General features: G+C 43.1%; 2 protein-coding genes and 1 non-coding gene across 7 annotated transcripts; 1 reads left to right on the top strand and 2 right to left on the bottom strand.

Moving 5' to 3' along the window:
- The first annotated feature begins 290 nt into the window (after positions 1-290).
- LOC4342830 (O-methyltransferase 1, chloroplastic-like) lies at positions 291-6119 on the top strand. Its single transcript, XM_015789748.3, has 7 exons — positions 291-591; positions 1234-1409; positions 1484-1604; positions 2751-2875; positions 4397-4525; positions 4609-4779; positions 5786-6119. Exons 1-7 carry the CDS (start codon positions 312-314, stop codon positions 5855-5857), a joined length of 1074 nt encoding a protein of 357 aa, XP_015645234.1. The 5' UTR covers positions 291-311; the 3' UTR covers positions 5858-6119.
- Positions 6120-8967: 2848 nt separating this feature from the next.
- On the bottom strand, positions 8968-9040 carry TRNAE-CUC (transfer RNA glutamic acid (anticodon CUC)). The gene has a single exon. It is a non-coding gene; the product is annotated as a tRNA-Glu (tRNA).
- Positions 9041-11584: 2544 nt separating this feature from the next.
- On the bottom strand, positions 11585-22970 carry LOC107281520 (uncharacterized). 5 transcript variants are annotated; one of them, XM_015790128.3, is made up of 5 exons: positions 22508-22970; positions 22105-22184; positions 20863-20978; positions 12014-13714; positions 11585-11914 (listed from the first exon to the last, which is right to left on the bottom strand). In XM_015790128.3, exons 4-5 carry the CDS (start codon positions 13655-13657, stop codon positions 11900-11902), a joined length of 1659 nt encoding a protein of 552 aa, XP_015645614.1. In that variant the 5' UTR covers positions 13658-13714; positions 20863-20978; positions 22105-22184; positions 22508-22970; the 3' UTR covers positions 11585-11899. The 5 variants fall into 5 exon arrangements, 4 of the variants coding, with proteins under 4 accessions (XP_015645614.1, XP_066168185.1, XP_066168187.1 ...); XM_066312088.1 differs by having other exon boundaries at positions 20841-20978; XM_066312090.1 differs by having other exon boundaries at positions 20841-20978; positions 22396-22970.
- Between the last annotated feature and the right edge of the window lie 440 nt (positions 22971-23410).

Consider the following 23410-nt stretch of genomic DNA (forward strand, 5'->3'; position numbering starts at 1 on the left):
CTATATTTTGGGACGGAGGGAGTAGTAAATAGTGGTTTTGGTCTTGTTTCAAATTTTAATGTTAAAAACATCGCGTTTTGATGACCGGACAGAGAGTAGTACTAGTAAAGTTCTTGAGCTTACACGTTTTGATACCTGTGATGTTCGAATAAACTTTCATGGTATGTGCCCCTCCGCTTATACACGTTGTAGTAAAATGCGCCTTTACAAAGCACAGAAGTACGTTTCCCCTTCACGGAGGCGTAAACATCGCGCATACTGGATAGAGGGGAAGGCAGCGAAACACCGATGGAGAGCAACTGTCCACACACATGCCCGTCCTGCCATGGCTCGCGGCGGCGGCGACGACGCCCGTGCGCCGGTCGCCGCCGCTCCCCGCTACTCCGCGTGCCCTGCTCCGACTGCCGGCCTCTTCCTTCCCTCCCTGGAGCAACTGCGCGAAGAGCGGGCTCCCGCCGCGGGGGCCATTCGCCACCGCCGCTGACACCCCCCTCGGGGGTTCGCTCCCTGAGCCCGAGGAGGAGCGCGACACGCTCCTCGACGGCGCGCTCCGGGCCGCACGATTCCGCGACGAGGAGTCCCGCCGCCCAGGTCAGCGATGGGGGGTGCATCTTTTGTGTTGCTGGCTTTGCTGCTGCTCATCTTTTGCTTGTGCCGCCGATTCCGTCGGAACTGGCAGTGCGCGCTACCTGTTCGACGAATTGAGGGGAATGGTTTTGTTACCCCCCCCCCCCGGCGGCGCATGCAAAGTCATAATTTCAACAGCAATGTGCTTATAGATTAGTTGTTGTAAATTATTTGGTAACACCTGTTTTCAAGTCTGCCAATCTTAAGCAGCGTGCACTTTTTTTAAAAAAAAACCAACAGCAATGTGCATATTGATTACCTAATATTGGAAATCTTTATTTATTAAAGTATGACATTAGTACTATTTCAGCACCATATACAAACTTTTTATGCAAATTACATGTTTTTACAGTGACGTGCTTTAGTTGCTTGTTCATTTATTTTTCTGAATTAACTAGAACAGAGTTTTGTCTCAGTCCCACATGAGACAGATTTAACGCAGTTGTTTAGAACTTTGAATCATGAATTGCTCTTTCTTCGCAAAGTTCAGAATTCAGATGATAATCCCTGTAGAGTATCATCTGATTTTTTAGGAGAAGGCCACACATGGCTATATATGATTGTATATCAAAATTCTAATGTTTCTCAGTATTATTTTTGTTGCAGATCCTCTTTTTATTGACCCATATGCAGCTGTTCTACTTTCACTTGATGTGGCAAGTGAAGATAAAGATCTTCTAGCTTTACATTTAATGCCAAGTGCAGAACATTATAGGCTAGTGACCAGATATATTGATGACAAATTGCAACATTTCATAAGCAATTCAGATGATCTTAGACAGGTACTGAAATTTAACTTGTTACGATGAATCTGTCCGCATAATCTGTGGAGAATTTGCTGGCTTATTCCTAATAGATTGTTCTGTTGACAGATGGAATGGACACTCGTCCTTACAGGCTAAGCTGGCCAAGGTTGTCTGTTGTGTATGATGTATCACCTAGAAGAGTCTTCATTACTGCATCACAGCAACTCAGAGGTATAGTCATGTTTTATGCTATCACAAATTGTTTTTAAGGAACTGGTGCATTTTCGACTGTCATTTGTAAGATGCAAGTCCTTTTTCTTTTGAGGGACTAACATGCGAGTTCTGACTATCCAGAAATCTGAAACAGCAAGATCTCTCAATTGAGATTAAAGGCAATATTTATCCTTGATTCATTTATCTTTTATTCTTCTCTACTGCTCCATGTGTATTTTGTACAGAGGAGGATAAATGGATAATAGCTGTATGAAACCTTAGCATGGGAGAAATATGCAACATCTGGTGATCTGATCATAGGGGGAGAGACATAAAGGAGGGAGAGGGGCATTGGAAAAAAACATAATTTTTATTCATTGCTTGTCTCCAATAAATCTTCGGTTTGCCTTGTATTGGGCTGGCCCTAACAACTCAAACTAAGCTTTACATGTTCTGAAGATTTAGTCCTAACTTAAAGTTAAGGGTACTCTGCTGCCAACCATGATAATAAACTCTTGTTTTTTTTTTTTCCCTTTTGGGTGGGTGAACCAAGATAAGTAACTTATCCTCTATGTTACTCAGCCAGCCGTTGTTTGTTCAAGTTCTGTGGGAACATCTGCTACTGTGTGTGTCACCTGGCTGGCCAAGCTGTATAAGCACATTACAATAGCAATGATATAGCAATTAGAGCCCCCCATGCTATCTATCTTTTACATTTCTCAAAAGAAATCTGATGATTCAAGGGTTGCCACAAACTCATGTACATCTATACTTCTTTTTTAATGAAAAAAGAAGTATAGATGTACATGAGTTTTTGATGTACATCTATACTTCTTTGAAAACAAGGTAATGGTGTTAGTGAATCTGCCAACACACAACCTGCACACTGTACTTTTATGAGTTGCTCTCTGAATTTCTTTGGTTGTTACATAGTAGACCTTCTATATGCTTCTTTCTTCTAAAAAAATCAAAATTTAATATACTTTGGAATGATTCTTGTAACTCAAAAAAGTGAAGGACATGTTTGATGCAAGAATCATCATTTATTTCGTTTCAATAGTATTATAGATAAAATATGTATGATTCATTTTCATCCGTAGCAAACACGTATGTAGTTAGCTAACCTTTTCTTTTTTAAAAAAAAAAAATCTTGTGATATGATAGGAGCCGGAGCAAAAATATCACGGAACTGTGTTGTACTTCATACTTCTTCAGAGTCTCCTGACTTGCAAGCGGGCTTGAATAAAAATGGCTTCAATGGGAATAGGCCGAGCTTGTGGGTACTGCAGGTAACTTACTCCACTATGTCCTTCCGCACAAAATTTCGATACTAATCATTAAATTTATTGTTATATTCCCCTTTGCAATTAATCAAATACTGCACTCTAGTCTAGGTTTTGGAGTACAAGGACTCAAGGACATACCCAAACCCTAGGCTAGAATAAATATAAAACAAAAATACACTTAACATTGGTAGCTCTAGTGCAATAATGCTGCAGCAGGGCAGTGGAGCTACATTTGTTTTTTTTTTCAAGTGTTATTGATCAAATAAGCAAAATCAACTTACAAGAATTAAATCAATTGATGTGTTTTTAGATTTAAGGATTATGTGCTAGCACAAATCCTCAAAACCAATAAAGGGCACTCTTTTTATGCAAAGCAACACTTACATATGCACCTAACTTAAAAACTCCTGGTGCTCCCGTTAATATGTAAATCACCAGCATATTGGTTGTGACATATTATGCAAAATTATCACTTTCTACATGTTCATACCAGCCATTGCATCCATGTGTTCAGAAATGGTTGCAAACTGGTAGGAACTGTGTAGTGTCTTGTTTTAGGGTTGGCTCAGGGTGCTGCAGTAAGTTCTGGAATCGAGTTATTTCTCTGTTGTTTTACACTGAATATCCACACAGCAGGGTGAAATGTTAGGTTTTCAGAAACATAGGAAAAAGGTACTAATATGTTAGATTGGAAATTAACCAGAAAGCAGCATTCTTGCAAAAGAAAAACAATATTTCAACAGGCAAAATGAGCAGGTCTTCCTGAGTATTTTAGGAAGAACTGGAAACTGCCCCTATCTGGTTTTGTCTCTTGGTTCTGGTTTTAATTAGTGAGGTATCATGCCAAGGTTGGAGAATTTTCTGAAAGTATGGTTTTGTTAAACCTGGTGTTTACTGACTTGCTATGTATATTCACAATTAGCTATTTTAACAGCAACTACAGAACCCTTAGCTCTGCTGAGAGGGCAATTCCAGTACCTCTTATGATACCTGGTGTTCATGAGCTTATTGGCACCAGCTAGTGGACAGTATTTGAAGTAGGCCAATATTAATGTTTCATGGTTTATAACTTATTTTGCATTGTACACATGAAACTAATCAGATGATGGGATGAGTAGGTCATAAAGTGATATTGCATTTGAATGATTTAACATGATGATGGATAAATATATGTTATTGTTATGGATGGGGGAAATTCCACACTCTTTTGGTAGATTATGCAGCGCATGTCATTGATAAATTTGATCTGCAAGAGAGGAAATGTGAGTGGAAGAGTGCAAAGGGGGTCTGTGCTATATATCTCTCTAGAGTAGACGATAATTTTTTTTTTCTCCTATGGCTTGATGGAGTTTTATTTGCTTTAGCTTGACTAGCTACCTGGTTTTGTATGCTGACACTAAAATGTGCACTGATGTTATTTTTTGCCATCCATTTGAGTACATCCAAGTCCTTATGGCATCACTCAAATAGGAAAGCTAACTGCATTTTGTATTTTTGTGTCATGAATTTGTTCTGGCATTGCAGGGTTTACCTTTGTTCACTTTTAAAAGCTTGGAGGACCTTTTGCTTGTCATTGGCAATTTAGCAATGAAAGGGAGTATCTTTATAGGGGAGGTGCCACGTTTTACGCAGTGGGGAGCAGCAACAGACATGGTTGGCTAAGTACATACTAGAAAATTTGCATATATTATTTTAATTTGGCTCATCAAGTAACAGTTCCCTTCTACATTGCACAGGCCTCAGAGCAAGACAGGCTGGAAAACCTTTTCTTTACTCAGGGTTTTCGTGTCAGCTTTGTTCACTATGAAGAAGTGGCAAAGGATGTTGGCTTAGGTCTAGACTCTCCACCGGAAATACATGGTAGAGCTATTTTTATTGCAGAACAGCTGCGTTTCTCAGATGCTCAGGTAATGAAACCAACTCTATTCCTTCGACATGGATTCTAACTTCAATGATTCTGGGGGTTGGCGTGAGCTCTAAAAAAATATCACTCTCACATCTGGAAATTGCCCATAACCTTTTGATTGCAATATCTTGAGAGATTGAAGAGCCAAGATATCAGTTTGTTCTTTTCCTTTCCTTTTTCTTTTCGGAAAACGAGGTTGGTGGGCCCTCATGAAGAAAAACATGACACACGAGTTAGAGCGGTGAACTTCATGAAACATCCATACAAAACTTTGACTCAGAAATTGCAAATCAGCCAACCAATCACCTTTCCCATGTTATGTAGGAGGTAGGAACATCTGCATTTGTTATTTTCATCACTTATAGAGTACTCTTAGCTTTTTTTGTAACCCTTAATTTAATTTTGTTCTGAATAAATTGTCAAGTTACATATTGAAGAAACTTTCCAGGTTTATATAAAGAAAATCTAGCTGTTAAAAGCACACCTTAATTGATTCAGTGCATATTGGTAATATTCTACTGACAGTACATGTATGATTTTATTTTTCTTCTTTTGCCAAAACTAATGTGTAAGCACCCAACTATTTCACTTATAATAAATTGCCCAAAGTCAAAATCTTTTGATGTAAGCCCTTTAAAGCTTCAACTGTTCATATGTAACGTTTAGCCTTCTACATTTGGTTTTGTTGATATGAGCCTCTCAACTGTCTGATTTTGTTCATCGAGGTCCTTCATTACTTACAATTTTCCCATGAGAGTTTTGCAAGTAATTTATCTATTACTACACCTTAAATTTAAGGTAATCAGTTGTTATTGGTGTTGGAGTCTTATTAATGTCCTTCAGAGAAAGATACCTCTGGTGTATGATTTACTAAAACAATTATCATTTGCTAGTCCACAGTTGCTCATATTTGTTGATGCGCCCCATTGTTAATCATATAGCCATGAACCCTCAATTAGTTGAGATCTTATAGTGCAATTTTGTTTATTTGATCTCTGGCTTGATAGATGGAGAGCTTCCGGATGCATTTTGAAAGAATAGAGGATGATGCCGATGAAGACGGATTCGAGGAACTTTAGTCCAATCTATGATGCTTGATGGCTCTTGAAAAATGATGCTCGATGTACTTGAAACTTGAGAATGTTTTTGACTTGTGTGGGATTGGGAATATACCCTGGAAAGAGAGAGCCTGTAAATGTATGCATTAGATTGTATTCTTCAAAACAGATGTATGCATTAGATTCTTGCGAGCAGAAAGTTTCCGTATGGAAACATGTAATAATCGGCATGTTTTTCTGTCACCATTTATATGGCTATATGTTTACTGGGATGTCTCAGATATCTGTGATTGCCACATATTTATGAATCAAATTTCTTACAAAGAATAGTTTGGTTGTGTTATAGGGAGAGTTAATGGGGCCGCCCCTAATGAGTGACTGGTTGTGCGGGAGCGTGGGCGCGCGACCAGTCCGTCTCTACTGCTGCTGCTGCTACTGCTCTTTTAGTAGTAGCACTACTCCTACTCCTACTGCTCCTACTACTGCTGCTGCTCTGCTCCTGCTACTACTACTAGCGCGCTGCTGCTGCTGCTGCTACACTAGTAGTACTACTACAACAATACTATTATGTGTATATATACTTTGTATACACATATATAAACTTTGTACTGATAAAATATAAAGTTTATACATGTGTATACAGAGTATATATATACGTATATATAATTTTATATAAAAATATACATGTATATAAATTTTGTATACGTGTATACAAACTTTGAATACGCGTATACAAACTTTGTATAGGTATATATTAAAAACTAAGAGAAAAAAACACGAATACAAACTTTGTATGTGTACAAATATAAAATTTAGTATACATACAAATATAAACTTTGCATACGTACATCTTAAAAAACCGAAAAAAGAAAGAGAGAAAAAAGGGAAAAACCAAAACAGAAAGGAACCCAAAAAAAAGGGAAGAGAAACCGAAAATAAACCAAAACAGAAAAAGAACCGAAAAAACGGAAGAGAAAAAAAACCAAAACAGAAAAACCGAAAAAGAGCGCGGGCGCAGTCCGCCGCCCCCCTCCGCACGCGACACATGTTCAGTCGCACGAGGGAGAGCGCGCGCAACAGGTCGCCAATTAGCTCTTTCGAGTTAATGGGATGTTAGACCGGCTTACTCTTGGATGCTCATCTCGAGTTAACCACATCCTTGTATCTTTTCTTTAAATGAATTGACCACACCCTTATATCTTATAAACGCGGTATAATTGAGTGGGGGTGAAGTATAGCTGAAATGAACGACTTGAGCGTTTTCTTTTTCAGTTCTATGCCTCCACCATCAAGACAAACTAAAATATCACCGACTTCAGATAAAAAAAAAGAAAAGAAAAGATGTCACCGACTTTCTTTGTAAAAGCCTGGATGTCACTCAAATGGGCAAGGTAGAAAAAAAATATGATCAAGGTACTAATTGCTATTGATGTCTCGTGCACTACTATACTCCCATGTGGATAGAGGGTTGACCTAGTTCGCGATTGATCGCGAGATCTTGTGACCCACAATCAGGTCGCCCCCCCTACCCCTCCTCAGGTACGCCTAATGGGCGATCGATCGCCTGACGATGGGGGTAGCGATCGATCCCCCTTCCCCCTCTCTCCCTCCACCTGGTTTTCTTTTTTGGCACCGCATTACTTTTCTATTTTAGTAAATTTATGCACCTAAAGTTTATACACCTCAAGTTTACACATCTAAAGTTTATAGACCAAAAGTTCATAAGTCAAAAGTTTTTATATCCGATTCAAATTTGAATTTGAATTCATATATTTTTTATATATAGTATTTCTATACATCTAAAGTTTATACACCTAAAATTTATAGACATAAAGTTTATATACCCATTTCAAATTTGAATTTGAGTTATATCCGATTCAAATTTAAATTTGAATTCAAATATTTTCTATATATATTATTTCTATACATCTAAAGTTTATACACCTCAAGTTTATAGACCCGTTTCAAATTTGAATTTGAATTATATCCGATTCAAATTTGAATTTGAATTCAAATATTTTCTATATATAGTATTTCTATACATCTAAAGTATATAAACCTAAAGTTTATAGACCCAAAGTTTATAAGTCAAAACTTTACATACTCGATTCAAATTTGAATTTGAATTCAAATTTTTTTATAGTATTTCTATACATAAATTTTTCTAACTTTTTGTTTTTTTAAAACAATTGTGGAGATGTGTAAACTTGAGGTGTACAAACTTTAGGTGCATAAATTTACTAAAATAGGAAAGTAATGCGGTGCCAAAAAAAGGAAACCAGGTGAAGGGAGGGAATCGGAATCTGATTGCCCCTAGCGACCCCTAGTAATCAATCGCTCATTAGCTTTTCCGGCTCCCCTCCCCTCCCCTCTCCTCTCCTCTCCCCCACATTCCCCTCCCCTCCCCTCTCCTCTCCTCTCCTCTCCCCCACATGGTTTCCTTTTTTGGCACCGCATTACTTTCCTATTTTAGTAAATTTATACACCTAAAGTTTGTACACCTCAAATTTACACATCTGAAGTTGAGAGATCTAAAATTTATAAATCAAAAGTTTATATATTCGACTCAAATTTAAATTTGAATTCAAATATTTTTTATATATAGTATTTCTATACATCTAAAGTTTATACACCCAAAGTTTATAAATCAAAAGTTTACATACCCGATTCAAATTTGAATTTGTATTCAAATATTTTTTTATATATAGTATTTCTATACCTCTAAAGTTTATAGATCCAAAGTTTATAAGTCAAAAGTTTGCATACCCGATTCAAATTTGAATTTGAATTCAAATATTAGTTTATAGACCCAAAGTTTATAAGTCAAAAGTTCACATACCCGTTTCAAATTTGAATTTAAATTCAAATATTTTTTATATATAGTATTTTTATACATAAATAAAGGTCTAAACAATCGCTAACATCAGCTGTGTAAAAATCTTGAGCAATAAAGCAACTAAGCATTCTCAGCACTCAAGTGGGCCGAAAAATGGATTTGCACTGATCGCGTGATGCTCCCGCACGCGAGCGATCGCTGATTAGCCATTTCCGTGGACCGATGGCCAATGTCCAGCAGCCGGGCACTTCTACAGTTTTAGTACTTATGGAAAAACAAAACAACATAAAAAAATTTCCGTTGCCGGGACTCGAACCCGGGTCTCTCGGGTGAGAGCCGAGTATCCTAACCAGCTAGACTACAACGGATTTATGAAAGGTTTCAAAATACAAATATTTTTACAAATTAACTATAACAGCACAAGAACAAAAATCCACTGCTTTCTTTCACGGACTCGGATTACTGGATTCCTCGTCGTTACTCCGATGCCGATGCGAGTACGCAGCAAATCGAAGTGTACGTGGCTGTGCCTGCCAACTCCGAGCCGGACTCCATCACGCCGGCCGGCCTCTATATCTTCCACCACGCCGGTAACCAACTAACTCACCATGCCCGCGCTCACGACCACCGCCGGAGAATTCGACCGATAGATCGATCGATAGCGGCCTGCCGGTGAACGTTGATCATGGCGCTGCCGATCGCCTTCCTGGCCGTCCTCGCCATCGCCGTCAAGAAGGCGACTAAGGCCCACACGCGCACCTATCCACTAGAAGCCGTGATGCTGCCGGCGACGGAGCAGCTGCTGCAGCCTGCACCGTCGCCGTCGCCGCCGCCACCGCCGCCGCAGTGTGATGGTCAGCGGTTAGTGGGCGGCGACGCGGCGGTGGAAATTGATAGCTAGGTGGCCAGCCGGAGGGAGGCGGCCGCCATATAGGGGTAGTGCCGTAGAGGAGTAATTCCCAGCGACTTTGCTTTTGTCAGTAACCTTTTTTTGCCACTTGATGTAGGAGTAATATTCGAGGGTAGTTCTAATGGGCGATCGATCGCCATACCTGTAGCCCCCCTCCCTCCCTCCACCTGGTTTTTTTTTTGGCACCGCATTACTTTCCTATTTTAATAAATTTATGCATCTAAAGTTTATACACCTCAAATTTACACATCTAAAGTTTAGAGACCAAAAGTTTATAAGTCAAAAGTTTATATATCCGATTCAAATTTGAATTTGAATTCAAATATTTTTTTATATAGTATTTCTATACATCTAAAGTTTATACACCTAAAGTTTATATACCTAAAGTTTATAAGTCAAAAGTTTATATATCCGATTCAAATTTAAATTTGAATTATATCCGATTTAAATTTGAATTTGAATTCAAATATCCGATTCAAATTTGAATTTGAATTCAAATATTTTTCATATATAGTATTTCTATACATCTAAAGTTTATAGACCTAAAGTTTATATACCCGATTCAAATTTAAATTTGAATTATATTCAAATTGAATTTGAATTATATTCAAATTGAATTTGAATCCAAATATTTTCTATATATAGTATTTCTATACATCTAAAGTTTATACACCTAAAATTTATAGATACAAAGTTTACAAGTCAAAAGTTTACATACCCGATTCAAATTTGAATTTGAATTCAAATTTTTTATATATAGTATTTTTATACATAAATTTTTCTAACTTTTGTTTTTTAAAAAAATTTGTGGGGTGTACTGTAGTAGAAAGAGAAGAAGGGTAGGAGGAAGGGGGAGAGGAGGGAGGAGTATATAGTATAGGAGAGAGAAGGGGGGGGGTGATCGCTGGGTGGATGGAGTAGCGATTCACCCGCCCAATATGAATTCCGAATATTTGAGGCTGATTATAAATTCAGGTTGATGCAATTAAATGAAAATTCATTTATATTCCATATCTGAGTCCCAGAAACACATCTATGAATTCTTTACGATCTAACTTCCAACGATCTGTATTATCATGAGACTATTATTATCTTACTAAACTTAACTTAACACGTGCACGTATTTATTGCCTAATTATTTTGCAACAAAATGGTTGTTTGCAATCTGAGAACTGGATATCCTTGGGCTCTTCAATGAGCAGATGAAGGATACGAACACCTCTAGGTCGCCATCAACAAGTTCATCAAAGTGGTTCAAGGTAATTCGGAGCATTAAAGTTATAAGCAGTACACGGCACGGTCAAGTTCATCCACGGCATCACATGTCGTTTTGGTGGCCCGAATCGAATAATCACTAACAAAGGGGTGCAATCCACCATTTCCTTGTTTAGCAAATATTGCCGGGACCTGACCTCGGGATCAAGCTGCTCTGCTTTGCTTACTCTACTCACCCAAGCAGCAATGGTCACGAGGAGTGGGCGAATGCCGAGATTTTCAAAATCTTGAAGACAAGATCCTATAATATAGTTTTGTCACGTGAGCAAGATGATTTTAAATATAATTTAACACTAGATGAAAGATTCTCGATTAAATCTCATTATCTTGCTTTGGCTCATACGAAAGCTCCCAATATTAACAAAACTATTTGAAAGTTTAAAATGCCTCTTAAAGTAAATATCTTTTTTGGTATCTACGTCAAGGAGTGGTGTTAACAAAAGGGGTCAATTGCATATTTGCCACTGGATTGAACAGGTATTGTGGATCTACCCATAAAAAAATGTAATTGCAAATTTGCCATTAAAAACAGTTTGAACTTTGAACCCAACATAACTGCCACTGGACTCACAGCTTAGACTAACACCGTTATATGGCTGATTTTCATGAAAATTAGGACAAGAATGCCCCTGCCCATGAAATTGTAATATTGACAGCATTTTGGCATCAATAAAACACCATTTGAGACAACAAGCAAGAGAACATAGTCAACTAGCGTCATTCTGGCATGAACACAGTAACATAAACAAATTAAATGACAATAGTTGAGGTTCACATCATATGATTCATCCTCACATCCAAAAGACAACTACATATGACTAATTCAACCAACACAGTTAGAGGTTTACATCATATGATTCATCCTCACATCCAAAAGACAACTACATCTGATAGCAGTGTTCTACATCATATCAATTTGATAGGACAACATGGTCCAGACCATTAGAACCTTCCCAAAAGACAACCGCATCAAATGGATGCCGCAACAAAACCTTTCTTCTCCTTCCCCTTCTCTCTTGCTCTTGGTGGTCTTGTTGACACATCATTTGCATTGCCACTGTAACAACAATTCTATAAGTTAGTACCTAAATCTGAATACAAGATGCAAATAGATTGCAAATGAGGATGGAATTAACTAGTAAGAAATACTAATTACATGGATGATCCAGTAGTAATTTTTTCTTTGACCTAGGTGCTGCACCAGGAGTATTGCTTCCTTGATCTGAGGATGGTGTTGATGAAGATGACCTTTTCCTGTATAAAATCTAGAGTGAGCAGCCAATTTACAAATGAAAGGGAAAAAAATGGATGACAAGTAACTTTTGCTAGCTATAGGTCCTCCCTGACATGTCTTTGCAAAGTGGCCTTTGTCACCACATTCAGGGCATGTCCTCTTCTTTCTACAGCCAGGCTCATCTGAAGCTTTAATCCTATGTGTCCTAGGCCTTCCAGGCTTTCTCCTCAACTTTGGCCTCATCAATTTGAAACCAGGATCTACAAATGTCCACATATTCTTTGATGTCATTGGGTTCCATATCCCAGCATATGTTTGCCTCAATCTTTGCACTGAATAACACTCATCCACATAGCCATTCATGTCAGAAAACCTTAGAGAGCCTATGAATGCCAATGCATGGTTACAAGGTTTCCCACTTACTTGCCAGGCTCTACAAGAGCATGTATGAGCCTTCAGGTTCACTGCATGCCTCCATACCACTCCCTTGTTGGACACCATAGAAACTTCAGCTAAATCATCGCAATTACTCCTTACCACATTGTAATCTTTTAGATTCTTGCTCTGTTCATTCAGTGTCTTAATAATAGATGGAATTATTCTTCCTTCCATTTTGCTTGCAAGTTGGCTCAAGTGAAATTTGTCAATTATCATTTGCCTAAGTGTGTCAAATAAGTCCACTATGTGTAATTCCTTGATCTTCATCACCCAATTGTTGAATGACTCAGAAAGATTGTTGTTGATGTAGTCCACCTTTGAAAGCTCTGAGAATTTGCTCCTACTCCAAAAAAATGGGTGATTGGTTTTTAAATATGCAATAGCTTCAGGAGATTTCTCAGCAATCTTGTTCATGTGATAGTTGTACTGCTGGCTGGTGTAGCACTTAGCAGCATGCCACATGTTTTCACCAAAAAGTGGTCCATGGTACTGCTTCTTGAAGTTCTTCCACAGGTGTCGCATGCACTCCCGGTGCTCAGCAGTTGGATAGACATCACTAACAGCTCTCTCTAGTCCTTTCCCAGCATCTGTGCTGATGGCTAGCCCAGGAGGATTACCAATAGCATTCTTCAAGTTCTGCACGAACCATGTCCACCTCTCCGTCGTCTTAGCTTCTATCACACCAAATGCAACAGGAAAAAGCCAGTTGTTTCCATCTATTGCAACAGCAGCTGCCAGCTGTCCTCTATGCTTCCCTGTCAAGTGTGTTGAGTCCATTGCAATATATGGCCTACAACCTTGTAGGAATCCATCAATGCAAGGTTTTAGAGCTATGAACAGCCGCCTGAAGCATACTTGGTCTTCATGAATCTCGGTATCAATATCGACAATACTTCCAGGTTGTGCCTTCAAAAGCTCCTCTCTAAAAGTGGGCAGCAATGCAAAGCTGTCTTCCCACTTCCCAAATATCTTCTCAAGGGCCTTCTCTTTGCCTCTAAAAACTTTGTCATATCCTATTGTAAATTTGTACTTCTTCTCTAGCTTGACCTTCAATGCACTAGCTCCTAGAGTTGGAATCTCCTTCAGCCAATCTATAACTCTTTCAGCAACCCAGCTATTTGTTGCCATGGCAGCCCCAGTCTTATTTATGGAACAACAACTGTGGGCAGGCCTATTTACCTTGACCTGCACATATAACAATGTAATTATCAGCTTTTTATGCATCAAATTTAACCATGAAATGATAAAATAATTAACTGAACATTTCAGCACAAATTTACCTTGTAGCCATAGTATTTCTTACTTGTAGAGGCATGAAACCTCCATTTACAGCCCTGCTCTTTCAACCACTGTTGAGTAACCACGTCTTTCGACGTATGCAATTGCGTTTCGACAACAGCTGGCGCTGACCGTGGGGACCTCCGAGCGAAACCACTAAGAGCGAATGCCACCGAAGAAGGTCGTAAAGGAGAAGGTTACAAGGCGAAAGGAAAGCGACACAGGGGCGGATATGGCCGCCGAAGAGGGAGCAGAGCCTTCGGCGCCTGTTGCCGAAGATGGAGGAGCGTCATCTGCTTCCGCACCTGCGCCATCACTACCGCCTTCGGCCCCTGCTACCTCTGTGCAGGTGCCGAACGCGGCTGACATGGCGAGGGCGGCTGCGGCGACGAGGGCACTCCAGACCAGGGCGGAGATCCTTTCGACAAGCCAACTACTGGTGCCCCAAGCTGCTCCGTCGCAGCCGGCAGCGGCCCAAACTGCGCTCGCCGCTGTGCAAGCCCAAGTCAACCCTGACCCCGAGACACAAACCGAAGCCGACATGGAAGCCATGCGACAGAACATGACACGACTCCAAGACATGCTTCGCCAAATGCAAGAACAGCAGCAAGCGTACGAGGCGGCAAGGCGGTCCAAGGTCGCTTCGGCACCAATCCTCCAGTATTCAGCAGGCTATGTCCCACCCCAAGTCTATCCACAAGTGCCGACCCAGCCCCTTCCGCCACAAGTTGCGCAAGCGCCGATGTACTTTGCCGGGCAGCCATTGACCGCAGCAGCGTATCCGGTCCCTCACGTGCAACTGCAAGCTCAACTGGTCACTGCCCAAGTACATCCTCAGCCGCCTGGCCAAGTGCCACCAACAATGGCAGAAGGGGCTTCGGCTCTGCAGGCGCAGCTCCAAGCTTTCCTTCAGCAGCTCAGCCAACCCCACAACATTTCAAGTACAGCCCCTTCGGCCCGCCCGGAGGGGAATACAAGTCAAGGTGCGCCTAGTTGGTTGCCTTCGAATCAGCCAGGTCTGTGGGCTTCGCCGTGAAGTCAAGGACCGCAGTTCGACTCTATCAATGCTGCTCAGGCGCCAACCGTTCGGCCGCAAGCACCAACGCCAGGCTTCAGAGCAAACCAAGCACCAAATCAGGTCGCCATGACATGGTCACAGCCAACTTTCGACCCATTCATGGCGGCTCAGCAAGCATCACCAATCGGGGCCGGGCAGCCGGATGCCATGGCCCAACCTCACGCACAAGCCGTGATTTCGCCCTTCGCCACGCCGTACCCGCAGCAAGGTGCCGTGAACAGGGCAGGGGGCGAAAAGGGGCTACCGCTGAGTGGGGGAATCAAGACCCGTCCAATCCCACCCCAGTGCAAGTTCCCACCCGTCCCACGCTACTTAGGCGAAACTGACCCAAAGGAATTCCTCTCCATTTATGAATCCGCGATCGAAGCGGCTCATGGCGACGAAAATACCAAGGCAAAGGTAATACATCTCACCCTAGACGGCATCGCACGCTCTTGGTATTTCAATTTGCTAGAGGCCGGAGGAGTCGATAAGGGAGTACATGCGTCGCTTCTCACAAGCCCGCTGCCAAGTTCAAGACATAATTGAGGCATCAGTCATAAACGCCGCTTCGGCCGGTTTACTCGAGGGCGAACTCTCAAGAAAAATCGCCAACAAGGAGCCGCAAACGCTTGAACACCTACTTCGCATCATTGATGGGTTCACAAGGGGCGAAGAGGATTCCAAGCGACGGCAAGCAATACAAGCTGAGTACGATAAGACTTCCGTCGCCGCTGCTCAAACCCAACAACAATTTCAAGTTGTCGAACCACCTCCTCTCGTTGTTCACCAGCCCCAGCCGGCGATCCAAACACAACCGCCAAGGCAAGGTCAAGCCCCCATGACCTGGAGGAAGTTCAGAACCGACCGTGCGGGCAAGGCTGTGATGGCTGTCGAAGAAGTGCAAGCCCTCCGCAAAGAGTTCAACGCTCAGCAAGCAAGCAACCATTAGTAGCCTGTCCGCAAGAAGGTCCGAAAAAACCTCTACTGCGCCTTCCACGGACGCTCTTCGTGTACCACGGAGCAATGCCGAAACATTCAGAAACGTGGCAATGCGCCAGATCCAAGGACGCAGCAGGGAGCAGCGACCGAAGCAACTCGTGAAGTAGCTCAAGAACAAGCACCCCCAGCCGAACAACGCCAAGATGCGCAACGCAGAGTGATCCAAGTGATTACAAGGGCCGACCCGCCGATCCAACTGTCGAAGCGACAAAAGAAGATGCAGTTGCGAACGGTCCACAATATCACTTCGACAGGCGAAGGGGCTCCGCAGTATCTGAACCAGCAAATCTTTTTTGGGCCAGAAGATGCCGAAGGAGTAATGTTCCCGCATCAAGATCCTCTGGTGATCTTAGCCGAGATAGCTGGTTTCGAGGTCCGGCGAATCCTGGTCGACGGAGGAAGTTCGGCCGATGTCATCTTTGCCGAAGCATATGCCAAGATGGGATTGACTATCCAAGCCCTTACCCTAGCACCGACATCGCTCCGAGGATTCGGCGGAGAAGCAGTTCAAGTTCTTGGCCAAGCACAGTTGATAGTAGCCTTCGGCGCGGGGGAAAACAGACGCGAAGAGCAAGTATTGTTTGACATTGTCGACATCCCATACAACTACAACGCCATCTTCGGCCATGCAACCTTGAACAAGTTCGAAGCCATTTCCCATCATAATTATCTCAAGCTAAGATGCCCGGCCCGGCAGGAGTGATCGTGGTCAAGGGGCTTCAGCCTTCGGCTGCTTCAAAAGGTGATTTGGCCATAATCAACAGAATAGTGCATAATGTTGAGGCCGAACCGCATGACCGGGCGAAGCACGCGCCAAAGCCCGTCCCTCACGGCAAGATAGTCAAGATGCAGATTGATGATGCCGACCCCACAAAGCTCGTATCACTGGGGGGCGACATGGGCGAAGAAGAAGCTAAGAACATCCTAAAGATCTCATCATGCATCACCTGGCAGTCAAGCCAGATGCCAAGCCAAGGAAACAGAAGCTACGCAAGATGCCCGCTGATCGCCAGGAGGCAGCAAAAGCCGAAGTCCAAAAATTGCTCAAGGCAGGCGTCATTCGAGAGATCGATCATCCTGAGTGGCTGGCGAATCCAGTGCTGGTGCGGAAGTCAAATGGCAAATGGCGCATGTGTGTCGATTTCACAGACTTAAACAAAGCATGTCCGAAGGATGATTTCCTCTTGCCACGGATCGACCAGCTCGTGGATTCGACAGCCGACTGCGAACTCATGAGCTTCCTAGATGCATATTCCGGCTATCATCAGATTCGCATGAACCCGGCCGACATCCCCAAGACAGCCTTCATCACACCATTCGGCACCTTTTGTCACCTCAGGATGCCTTTCGGTCTGAGGAATGCCGGAGCAACCTTCGCCAGGCTGGTGTACAAGGTCCTTTACAAGCAGTTGGGGCGAAATGTGGAAGCTTATGTCGACGACATCGTCCTAAAAAGCAGCAAGGCTTTCGACCACGCGTCCGACCTACAGGAGACCTTCGACAACTTGCGCGCAGCGGGTATGAAACTGAATCCCGAGAAGTGTGTTTTCGGCGTTCGCGCAGGCAAGCTGTTGGGTTTCCTTGTTTCTGAAAGAGGCATCGAGGCGAATCCCAAGAAAATCGATACCATTCAGCAAATGAAGCCTCCGTCGAGCGTATGTGAAGTACAAAAGCTCGCGGGCCGAATTGCGGCACTCAGTTGATTCCTCTCAAAGGCAGCCGATAGAGGTTTGCCCTTCTTCAAAACCCTCCGGGGTGCGGGAAAATTCAACTGGACTCCCGAATGCCAAGCAGCGTTCGACGAGCTAAAACAATACCTGCAAAGCCCGCCAGCTCTGATCAGCCCAGCATCAGGAAGCAAACTGCTACTATACCTGGCAGCTTCGCCAATGGCAGTCAGTGCTGCTCTCGTCCAAGAAACAGATTCAGGCCAAAAACCGGTCTATGTCGTCTCCGAAGCATTGCAAGGAGCGAAGACAAGATACATTGAAATGGAAAAGCTCGCTTACGCCCTGGTGATGGCTTCACGCAAGCTTAAGCATTACTTTTAGGCCCACAAAGTCATAGTGCCATCACAGTACCCTTTGGGCGAAATAATACGGGATAAAGAAGTTACTGGCCGGCTTAGCAAGTGGGAAGCAGAGCTATCCCCTTTCGACTTACATTTTGTTGCCCGCACTGCTGTCAAGTCCCAAGTGCTAGCCGACTTTGTGGCCGAATGGACACCAGCATTCGCCCCTGAACCCGAGCCCATCGAACAGCCCTGGGTGATGTACTCCGACGGTTCGTGGTCGCACAAGGGGGCGGGCGTTGCGGCAGTACTCACTTTGCCAAATGGTGTGCCAATTCGGTATGCTGCAAGGCTACAGTTCGACACAACCAACAATGCGGCAGAATACGAAGCCATTCTTTTGGGCCTAAGAAAGGCGAAAGCATTGGGGATTCGGCGCCTGCTAATCCGAACCGTCTCCAAGCTGGTGGTGGGCCATGTCGACAAGTCTTTTGAGGCAAAAGAAGGGATGAAAAGGTATTTGGATGCCGTTCGGTCTATGGAAAAGTGCTTCACCGGCATAACGGTCAAACATTTACCTAGAGGCCAGAACGAGGAAGTAGACGCCCTGGCGAAATCTGCCGCTTGTGGTGGCCCACATTCGCCTAGCATCCTTTTTGAGGTCCTGTATGCACCAAGCGTGCCCATGGACAGCTTGGAGGTCCTGGAAATCTACCAGGTCAAATTGGGCGAAGACCCATACGACTGGCGAACCCCGTTTGTGAAGCACCTTGAAACTGGCTGGCTTCCGGTAGACGAAGCAGAGGCAAAGCGTTTGCAATTCAGAGCCACGAAGTATAAGATGGTCTCGGGCCAGCTCTATCGCTCCGGGATACTTCAACCGTTGCTTCGTTGTATTTCTTTCACCGAAGGCGAGGAAATGGCGAAGGAAATACACCAGGGGCTATGGGGCGCGCACCAAGCCGCAAGAACAGTTGCCTCCAAAGTATTTAGACAAGGAGTTTACTGGCCCACTGTGTTGAAAGTATGTGTTGAGCAAATCAAGAAGTGCGAAAGTTGCCAGCGTCATGGCCGAAGCCAAACCGCGCCCCAGTATGAGTTATAGCCCATCGCACCAATTTGGCTCTTCGCTAGATGGGGACTGGACATTATTGGGCCGTTCCCGGTGGCGCAAAACTGGCACAAGTTCGCAATTGTGGCCGTTGAATACTTCTCTCGATGGATTGAGGCCGAACCCCTTGGTGCGATCACTTCGGCAGCAGTACAGAAATTTGTATGGAAAAACATTGTTTGCCGTTTTGGAGTGCCAAAAGAGTTCATCACTGACAACGGCAAGCAATTCGACTCTGACATGTTCAGAGAAATGTGCGAAGGGCTTAACCTGGAAATCAGGTTCGCATCGGTCGCGCACCGGCAGTCAAACGGAGCGGCCGAACGTACAAATGGTAAAATCCTAGAAGCACTAAAGAAAAGGCTTGAGGGGGCAGTGAAGGGCAAATGGCCAGAGGAAATGCTATCTGTTCTCTAGGCCCTTCGGACGACCCCCACAAGACCAATCAAGTTCAGCCCGTTCATGCTTCTCTATGGCGATGAGGCAATGACCCCAACAGAGCTAGGGGCTAACTCACCAAGGGTGACGTTCTCTGGGGGCGAAGAGGGGCGCGAGTTGTCGCTCGAACTCTTGGAGGGGGTAAGAGTCAAAGCACTCGAGCACATGCAAAAGTATGCCACGGGCACTTCGGCAACTTACAACAAAAAAGTTCGACCGACGGAGTTGTTGCCTGGTCATCTTGTCCTAAGGAAAAAAGCGAACCCAATAGCCGTTGGCAAGCTTGAATCGAAGTGGGAAGGACCGTACCTCATCAAGTACAAATCCAGGACGGGATCCTTTCGACTGGCGACACTGGAAGGCGAAGAGTTCGACCATTCCTGGAACGCTGCCTCTCTCAAGCGTTTCTATGTCTAGAACGGGTGGCACCCAAATCGCCAACTTGTAAAAATGTATATATCGTTATGTAAGCCCTTCGACACTATGCAAGCCCTTCGGCACTATGTAAGCCTTTCGGCAAGAAAAAAAAAGAGAAAAAAAAGAGAACAAAAAAGGAAAAAAAGAGGAAAATGAAAAAAGACAAAAAAAAAACTGGATGTAGGGCTATTATCCACCACGGAGGCCCGAACCAGTATAAAATTTGTGTCCTCTGCCTTCTTTTTATTTGTTTGTGCGATTGATAATTTGCGGAAAAACCCCAAGGCAAACGCCTGATCAGCGAAAAAGGCAGGGGGGTGAAACGAATCGGCCGAAGCATTGCTCGCCGAACGATTGAAACCGCAACAGCTTGTTTCGGAGAACAATTAGCCGAACACCGTTACACTTGATCGAAAGGAAAGCACGAGTGCTTTTTGTAACGTAGAACAAAACGGATCGAAAACGGAAGCTGAAAGCTGAAAAGTCAAAACCTATTTCGCTAATATATACAAAGGGGTCGACACGTTCCGACCCAACGAAAAGCACGCGAAGTGACAATGCAAAAATAGCAAAAAGAAAATAAAACGCACCTTTATTGATTTTAAATAAAAATGTGTCGAAGAATACATCACAATGGTACAAATGAAGAGAAAGGAGCAATGGCGTTATAGCCCGGCTTACAGATAAATTACATCTTAGCCCCCGCTATCTCTCTCTCTCTAAGGAGTGATCGGGCGAACTAGGTTCGTCATCACTACTAATATCATACACAACCCTAAGAGGAGAAGGGGACGAAATACAGACTAGACTGTAACAACGCTGGGAGATCACCTCCTGCCGATCAGTCTTCTGATGGTTTTGTGTCACGCCCGGAAATTCACTAGTAATTTCCGAACTTATTTGTGCATAAAATCCTCGTCCAGAAATCAGCCGAGGTACACAAACTGACAATTTAATATACAGATTCATCAAATTAACTAAAACGATAAATACTTACTTAAGAGGCACTTAGTCCTCACCAAGAAGAAAACTGCAGCGGAAAATAAAATCTAGCGAAGCTCCGGCTCCACTCCCACAGGCAGCTCAACTGGGGTATAAGCCAAACGTCTTCTCCTTCTGGATCCTTTTTCTTCAACTGAGGTTGATTGATTATTGCAAGAATGAGCATATGACATACTCAACAAGCCACACAGCAAATATGCAAGTGCACAAGGATACCAAAGGATGGCATAATATAGGCTCATTTGCAAAAGCAGCATTTAGCAAAACATTTAAGAGAAGTAAAACAGTGGAGTAATTAATCAGAAATTTTAATCAACACTGAACAGCACACCCATGCTGCACAGGCCCAACCATCCTGAACAACCATACCCGGCTGTACAGATCTAACTCCAAACTAGGAGCTAAGCAAATTATTACCAGATATAACATCCATAATTATTGTGAGAGGTGTGAGACTAATCACGAAAAACATTGCTCAACCCGCCCATAACCGCGGGCACGGCTATTCGAATAGTTTTACTCTGGCCAGAGGTGTACCACTGTACCCACAAGACACAGCCTCATCATCATGTCTACCATGCGTCGCGATACTGGAAAGTACCCGAATAGAGGCTGTGACAATACCCTTTGCACAACACAACTCACCACAGTGCACCATTCCTGGATCATAATCACCCCCTCTATAAATATAACCAGAGGCATGGACTCCCCAGCGACCCCCACGGACTTCTCGCCGCTTCTCAGTCTGGTGCCCCGCAATGAATCATGCTATACAGAAGGTAAAGCCGTTGCCCATGCTGGCTTGTGGTTGGTACGGTTAATGTTTCACAACAGTAGCTCGTGAACCGGTCCTTAATTGTCATGAGCACGACCTTCAAAACCATGTGCTCACAACCCACCATTGTCAAGTTTTAGTTATCAATTAATTATCATAACACGATTAACCATCGTGAGCTACCATTAAACCATCATTAAACAATGAGTCATAAGTTATCCCAATAGTGTGATAATGTTTCTAAGCATGGCTAAGCAATCATAACTAATATCTAGCTGAACCAATATATAAAGCCCAACTAGTCAAGTTATAATAACCCAAGGTATCCAGGAATAAAATAATCAATGCAAATTGGCCATAACAAAGGAATAAGTTCACACCACCCGGTGACATTCGAAAATAAATGCACAGTTGAAATAAATAGAGAATTTAAATATAGGATCAACATGCTCAAAGGATTGTGTTTAGGATCTGTGTGACTTGCCTTGCAATAATCGGTCTTCAATTAATCTTCTGAACACTCCTGACGCACTCACGAACCTTCGCAACGACGGAAACGACAAGCTAACACGCAAAACCAAGAAAAAGACTAATAAAAACCAAATAAACAGTACATATAAAGTAAACAAACATGTAGATCATGATTTTAGATGAATTTAGCAACTTGAACCACTCAAAACCGAGTTACGATGATTTAGTTATGAATTTCCGAAGATTTAATCTATTAGAAAAACAGGAAAAAGAAAAAAAACGATGATGACGTCATGATGATGACCTCATCAATGGCCGGACCAAGATGGCGACCTCGCCGGAGATTGGATGGTCGGCTGCGACTTTGGAGGACAAGAACACGTAGAGGACGACGAGACGAACCCAATGGTACTCACCCTCGAACCAAACGACGAACGACGACGGCCGGCGACGACGACGGAGGCGGCGGCGCGACGCGGATGGAGCTCGGCCGGCGACGACGGCGGGGTGGAGCACGTGGCGGCGGCGCTATGAGGCACGGGAGACCACGGGAGAGGGGGCAAACGAAAGAGGAGGACTAGGGGGTCCTATTTATAGCCTTGGATTGAAGAGATCGGACTCCTCCCGCAAGAAATCGATCCGGGAAATCAAAAACTCGGTTTTGGAGATAAACTCGAAAACGAGTTCGATTCGGATAAGATACTCAACGATTAGCTCCGATTTTTGGGGATAAAGATAGAGGAGGATAAGAGGAATATTTCCCCTCAACTAATTTTAGAAAAACACAAGGGGAAAGGTCAGATTTGGAGGAGAAAAACCGAGCCAAATCGGTCTCAGTTCGGCTGCTAGAGGTAGAAGATAAACAGTGTCGAGGGAGGCAAATAGACTTTTCGTCTTGGGCTGGCTGAAAACAAAGCAAAGAAAGAAAGAGAAGGGGGAAGCTCGGCTGGGCCGACTTGGGCTGCACGGCCGTGCAGACAAAAGAGGGAGATGGGCTGGAAAGGGCCCAAGACTAGGAAGAGGATTATTATTACTTTTCCAATTAAATTAATCAATGAAATGATCTTTGAATTGTTAAAAATACTTCCTATGCTCAAATAATTCCAAGAAAAATCTTGAACATACTTGGACACCCAAAGTATTTAACAATATTAAAACCAGACCATTTAATAATTAATTTAATATGTGGGTAATTACTGAAATGCTCTTTGTATGATTAAAAAATTAAGAATTGAGCTCCGAAAAATCTGAGAAAATTTCAGAGAGTGTAATTAATCATGGAGAATTTAATCAAAATTAAATCCATCCATGTTTTATAT

This window comes from Oryza sativa, chromosome 7, assembly GCF_034140825.1.
Source record: "Oryza sativa Japonica Group chromosome 7, ASM3414082v1".
In the NCBI taxonomy this organism is placed as follows: Eukaryota; Viridiplantae; Streptophyta; class Magnoliopsida; order Poales; family Poaceae; genus Oryza; species Oryza sativa.